At 44.0% G+C, this 6,700-nt stretch overlaps 1 protein-coding gene across 1 annotated transcript; it reads right to left on the bottom strand.

The window, feature by feature from the left end:
- Positions 1-507: 507 nt before the first annotated feature.
- Positions 508-5,721, bottom strand: LOC124326037 (Krueppel-like factor 4). Its single transcript, XM_046784614.1, has 4 exons — positions 4,733-5,721; positions 2,843-3,136; positions 1,321-2,167; positions 508-1,248 (listed from the first exon to the last, which is right to left on the bottom strand). The coding sequence occupies exons 1-4, from the start codon at positions 4,817-4,819 to the stop codon at positions 953-955; spliced, it is 1,524 nt and encodes a 507-aa protein (XP_046640570.1). The 5' UTR covers positions 4,820-5,721; the 3' UTR covers positions 508-952.
- Positions 5,722-6,700: the final 979 nt, after the last annotated feature.

Raw genomic sequence — 6,700 nt, 5'->3', positions numbered from 1 at the left:
TTGTTAAATTGCAATCAGCGAGCCAAATTCAAATGAGTTAAAATTTAAAATATTTCTAAAAAAAAGTTTCCTGATAAAATTTACGATTCATTTCAGCACGGCGGAATTCTTGAATGATGGACGACTTTGAGCAGTGTACATATTCTATGCATAAAATCAGAATGTCATTGATATTGAATTGAATATTATTTATTTTTCATTCATTCATCAGATATTATATGATTATTAGATATATACAGTTTCTTTTCAATGATATAAATTCTCGAGTTGGCCCGTTTGCAGTCCGCGGCCTGTCAGAGACCGCGGCGGAGCTATTCAATTTCACAAGGAGGATGATAGGACGGGATAAATATTCATTTGATATGGAAAAGAAAAGAGAGAGACGACGACGACTTGATGATGTATATATATATATAATAAACCGCACATAGATATACAACACACACACAGTCTCACAGACATTTGAATCATCATAGATAATATTTCTTTTTTTCTCTTCTCTCTCTCTTAGCTTATATAGCTTTCCTTTTCCACGTAGAATCCCGAATCAATCAACCAGGGCGTTGTCAATCAGTCGGGGGGGGGGGGGGGGAATAAGGGCCTAGATCTGCTGTCCAGAATTCTGTCCTATACAACAACAACAACAACGACAAGAAGAAAAACAACACCACAACAACTTTGGTCGGCTACATCATTTTCTCCGAGTTAATTCCCCACCAAAAAAACTCGATTTTCTTCCTCTAAAACAAAAAATTCATTTAAATTTTTCACGCCCAAAATATATATGAGAGCGATAATAATCAGACCTATTAAATTCTGTTTCTTTTTAGTGTTTGACATTGAATGCGATTAGAAAGACGAGATAAGATTATACATAACAATGTTAAATATTATTTTATCAAAATATTAGGCTTCTTCTTCTTCTTCTTCTTCTTCTTTTCATTTCAAATTTCTAGGCCGTTATGTGCCGTTTCATGTGCAGGGCAAGATGGTCGGATCTGGAGAATGCCCGTTCGCAGAGTCGGCACTGGAAGGGCCGGTCGCCGGTGTGTTTGCGGTAGTGGCGGGTGAGCTCGTCGGAGCGGGCGAATTTCCATCCGCATCCCTTCCAGGAGCACTGGTACGGCTTCTCGCCCGTGTGCGTCCGCAGGTGGGCCTTCAGGTGCGACGATTTCGTGTATGTCTTGGCGCATCCGGCGAACGAGCACAAATGAGTCGTCACTTTCTTCCGGCCCCATCGCTTCCGCCCTGCGCGAATTTTCAACTTTCAAAATTAAACAGAAAAAAAACGCGGGAGAAATTTGAAATTCAAATATTTACCGCGCTTGGCTTTGACGGAAGGGCCGGCCTGTTGTCCGGCCGATGTCGTTTGGGCCGGCATCAGAGGTTGCTGTGGCTGTTGCGGAGTGGGTTGATGGATGAGATGCGGATGATGATGATGCTGATGCAATTGGAGTTGATTGTGATGATGAGCGGCGGAGTTGAGCGTCTCCAGAGGAGCAACGACCTGGGGCGAACAGGGTGGCGTCGAGACGGACACCCTCCCGCCTTGGCCCTGATGGCGGTGGTGATGAGCAAACGGCGAGTGATGGACGGAGAACCTGCCGGCCGCCAGGTGATGAGCCGGCCCGCCTTGATGCTGATGATGCAAACTGTTGGCGTGATGGGCCAGCGGGACGGCCACCGATCCGTGGTAGGAGTAAGCCGACGGATGGTGAGGATGGTGGCCGAATCCGGCGTAACTCCCGTTGCTGTTGCTGCTGCCGTTCGGCGACGGTGACGGACTGCTGATCGACGCGCTGCCGCCCGTCTTGTTGCCGTGAATCAAATGGTGGTGATTTGAATTTCCCGCCGGCTGCCCATAAATCGCAGCCGACCTCTGATAGCCACCGCCGCCATCGGCCGCCGACGGGTTCTGTTGGTGATGGAACGACGAAGAGGCCGCCGCCGCCGGATAGTATCCCGGATGATGATGATGCTGGACTGGATGCTGGACGTGATGATATTGCAGATGATTATTGCCGAAATAGGATGACGACGATCCCGACCCACTCGTGTCGTCCGTCTGATGGCTGATGAGGTCGACAGGTTCGTCTTTGATGACCGCCAAGCCGGCCGACGACGTTTCGCCCGTCATTGACTCGGCCGGCCCGTAACAAGTCGCGCCCTTTTTTGTGGTCCAATTGATAAACAGAAAAAATGGCGTCAAAATCAAATGGAGCGACACATTTGGGATAGAAATGAAAAGGGCGTCTGTCATCTAATCGTCTTGTCGTTTCACACAAGTGCGCATTCTAGCCCCGAGGCTATCATAACGTGTCGTAACTGGCTCGATCTGTTGATTCACACGGAGATGATAATAATAAAAGAAAGAAATGCGTACACATCTCTACTGGTATGGGATTGTAATATATAGCTACAATCCTAATAAAAAAATGAAAAGAATAGGAGCCCTGTGATGGATGAATTCATTCAATGAAAAAATTCGTTTGTCTGTCTGGCTGGCCTAAATATATAGGCCGCCGAGCTGTTTAAGACAACTCCATCATCAGCCAGTTTGATTGATACACACATACGTAAAACATAATCTTAAGGAAGAAGAAAACAAAAAGAGATAAGAATGACTGGGGAAATGCTGTTCTACTTCTACGATGCCGGGCAATCGTCTGTTATTATTACGTAGGCTACTAGCGTACTACGTGATGTGTGTAACGAATAATCAGATGGAAAACGATTTGTTTTGCGCAGCACGGACAGTTGTGTGTTTATCTGCTGGCGCTGGTTAGTTGGCTTCGACTTGATCATTTGTTCATTATTATTACACGTATCTTTTATAATATACCTGATGGTGGTGGTGGTGGTTGTTGTTGAGGTTGTTGTTGTGATGGTGGTGTTGGTGCTGCTGCTGCTGCTGCGGCTGGAATCCTGGATGAATTAGACTCATCTGATGATGAGCTGCAATCGGATGATGGATCGGATGGTAGTGATGGTAGTGGACACTGACGGACGGGCCGAGAGGGTCCACTCCGCCGGAAGGGTGGCCCAGGGCTCCCGAGTTGGCGGTGGCACAAGAGCTGGCGCTGCTGTTATTCGGCGGACCTTCTTCCAGCAAAACGCTCTCAATATCTTGCCACATCTGGCAGAATCAAATCAAATCAAAAGGAAATTTCATTTACAGTTTTGAGTTTCTTCTTACATTTTCCTCCTAATCAAATCAAAATCAAAATAACCGGACGAGCTTATATTGTTGAAATAATAATCAAAATTTAAAAAAAGGAGGTAGACGCGTCAAAAGTCACACTCGGCTGAGCCTATGGCGGCCGGAAGACGAAAAAAACAGAAAAACATCTGCCCGCCGTCCGGGGGTTTATATTATCTTATTGCGTAACTTTGAAAAGACACCATACGAAACGACCCAGAGTATACTGTCTGTATAAAGACGAATGACAGTAGACAGAGTCATAATGTGGCTCGTGCCAAGACTTTAATCGACGGGCTCTGGACAACACAAATCCTTAACGACGTCTATAGTGCATAAACAAACAACAAACAAGCCAAAGTTTTGACGACTTGGCCGCGTCGGTTATGATGGCTGAGCTTTTGACGACGATATGATGATCGATCCCGCCATTTCTTTTCGTGTTTCCTTTATTATGTCACGATACGCGCTGATGTTGATATGCGCTGACGGAGCCGCACAACAACAAAAAAAACAAGAAAACAAAAGAGGAACGAACGAGCTGAATCTTTAGATTTATTCTAAATTATTCGTGTACAACTCTAATCAATTGGCTGTATATATGCGATATGCATTCACGGCTATAAAGTTGTTTTGGTGTGTGTGACTGGACCATGTCGAAATGTAATAAAAGAGAGAAAAAAGAAAATTCCGGAATTGTTTTTTTGTTTTTGTTTTGGGTTCCCCCAATCACTCCATCATCATTCCGAGAATTATCTCTACTTGGCGGTGATGATGATGAAATCGGATGATGTGTATAGACAATCACCAATATGTAAGCCTAAACGACAGGTATGTCTGATGTATGGGGAAAATTGATTTAAAGGTATTTTCGAATTCTTCGTTCCTCATCTGCGACTTATTTAAAAATTTCATTTTTTTAAAGAGACCGCCGGAGGGAGTTTTTAAAGCAAATCTTGGTCCATGTTCTTATTATATTATTCCTCGCTCTCGTATAAGATGAAGGGAAACCAGTTCAAAAAATGTCCAGCAGCGGATGAGGGGGAAGAACAAAAAACAGAAAAGAAAAAAAGTGTGAAACGGTTGGGAAATATTTTTGGCGCTGTGTAATAAATAATTAGGTGTAAAAATCTTTAACCTGAAATTGGATCTATCGAGCTATACATGGACAACGCTATTGATGGTGGACTCAAAACCTGTTATATATTCTCCTGATTGAATTGAAGCTCCTTGTTTTGCACATAACTCAATCGAATTAAATTTTGTCAGGCCTATCAGAATAAAAGAAATTCTTTGACACAAGAAATTCCGTTCGGTTTTCCCGATTTCCGACTGGGCGACAGAGGTCATCCGACACTTGGCCAGTCTATTCTATATTCTACCTGGAAACTGTCATAAAACCAGGGGGCAAACATAAACAAACAAGGTTTAAAAAAGGAAATTGCTCCTCTAAATAATAATAGCCAAAGAAGAAAGAACGTAGTGCTGGTTATATAAGAAAAACAGAATGTGCACACAAGAGATTGCACTTACGTCGGTGAGATCGGTCATCTTGTTGTGTCGTTGATGATGTTGTTGCGGCTGGCCGTGGGCGGCTGGCGGCGGCACGACGGCGGCCATCCTCGCAAAAGGAACCGACAACGGCGACCACCTCCCGAACACAAAAAACTTCACGAAAAAATCGGAAGAGAAACAACGAACCAACCAACCAACCAAAAAAACAACTGAGCAAAGTTCGAAACTGTTCGATGAATTTTTCGAAGCGGCGGCGGTCGCTAGGCGATCGACGAGTTTAAGTGTCGACACTCAACAACGAATGAAGCCGGGCAAATGTTCAAAGGCTTTTCCGACATGCTGGCCCAGCAGCGCACGGCGGTGATGAAGCAGAGAAAAAGAGAAGCCGACGAATCTGTTGTGGGGGTGCCGTCCGTCTGTCTCTTTTTTGCGTTCTCCCGAAATGACACCACCAAAAACAACAACAACAACAACAACACTAATAAAGTTGTCCTCTCTCTTTCAGTCAGCAGCCGCCAAGTTTTTTGTTTGTTCTTCTCCGATGGATTTTTTTATTTGTTTCGGCCGGCCAATGTCTCCCGTGTGTGTCTTGTGATGTGCTCTATCCTTTTGAAAATGAGGAACGGATGGAACGGAACAGCTTGGGGAAAGAAAAAAATAAAATTATTGTTTTGGTGGGGCTGTTTTAGTCTCAGTTTTAGTCGGCCGGAGCAACGGAGCACCTGTCCAGGTGGGCAATACTTTCAGCTCTGGCGCAGGACCGGCCGCTATTGTTGGGCGAGACATTGGCAGCCCCCGGTAGAGGGAGATGCTAGAACTGTGGAAAATAGAAAAAGAAAAAGAAAAAAAAATAGTTGTGACGTGTGTGTGTGTGTGTGTGTGTGTGTTGTTGTTGTGTTGTTGATCCCCCCCCCCCTCTCTCTCTCTCTCTTTACTCCCGATCGGTGCGTTCATGATTTTTTTTTTGTCTTCGTTATACACCTTCCCCCCTGACGGAGGAGGAGGAGCCAATGTCGCAATAGTCCTCGCCTCCTTTTCTTTCTCTTGGGGCATCCGCGTTTGCGCATGACGTCAATTCCAGCCAATCGGCGATCGAGCTCTTGCACTTTGAATAAAAAGGGGGTTCTCTCTCTCTCTCTCTTGCAGCGCGTGAACTGTCGTTCGGTTTTTGCCGCCGCCATCAAATTTTGTAGAGAAAAAAAGAAAATAAAATTAAAAAAAAAAAAGAGAAACACTTTTGGGTGAGAGAGTCGAAAAACTTTTCTTTCTTCTCTCGCGTTCATTCGCGTGACTCTCAATTAAACACGCACACACGACACCTGTTTTTTTTTTCTTTATTTTTCTTCTTCTTCTTTGACCTGTTTGTTTTTGTCCCACTAAATCAAAAGACCATCAACAACAACAAACTGCAAAAGTCGATTTCTTCTCTCTCAAAAAATCCCGAAACAATTTCGAAAAAACCAAAATTTCGAACGATTTCGATCTTGACGGTTTTATACTGTATAATCAGGTTTGTATAAAGCGTGGAGGAAATAGATATAATACGAGATGGAGCTGGATAACACATGTGTATACCATCAAAAGAGCGTGTGCTCCGGCTGAGTTATAATCAGGTGGGCGGCAGGTCGAAGGTGCCAAAGATGAGAAGAAGAAGAAGAAGCCAAATGCGAGATAGGATCAGGAAAAACTTTCAAATCGCCCGCCAACTAGACGAAATGAAATATTATCTTCCACACAGCACAAGTCTCTCTATATGTTATGGACTGCTGGTACATTCAGTGGCTGTGGCCGTCAGACTGTTGACCAGCAAAAAGAAAAACAAAAAAAAACAGAAAAAATGGTTAAATATTTCTTTTTTTTTTTCAAAATGGAATAGATTATCTGGGGGCACTAAATTCTTTGAAAACTTCAAATGAACTGGTAGAGCCGGAGAGCGCGGTCGCTTGCGTGTTTGGCCTTAAGAGATATAAGTGGTCATTTATTCCA

Source organism: Daphnia pulicaria, chromosome 1 (genome assembly GCF_021234035.1).
Source record: "Daphnia pulicaria isolate SC F1-1A chromosome 1, SC_F0-13Bv2, whole genome shotgun sequence".
Lineage (NCBI taxonomy): Eukaryota > Metazoa > Arthropoda > Branchiopoda > Diplostraca > Daphniidae > Daphnia > Daphnia pulicaria.
The sequence above is the reverse complement of the archived record's forward strand: the minus strand, read 5'-3'. Positions and strand labels throughout refer to the sequence as shown.

Bases quoted from the DNA above. Each gene is read 5' to 3' on its own strand.
- LOC124326037 (XM_046784614.1), bottom strand. From the start codon at position 4,819: ATGGCCGCCGTCGTGCCGCCGCCAGCCGCCCACGGCCAGCCGCAACAA. The intron at 3,137-4,732 runs GTAAGTGCAATC...TGATTCTGCCAG, and splicing joins AGATGACCGATCTCACCGAC to ATGTGGCAAGATATTGAGAG. The intron at 1,249-1,320 runs GTAAATATTTGA...AAATTCGCGCAG, and splicing joins TTCCGTCAAAGCCAAGCGCG to GGCGGAAGCGATGGGGCCGG.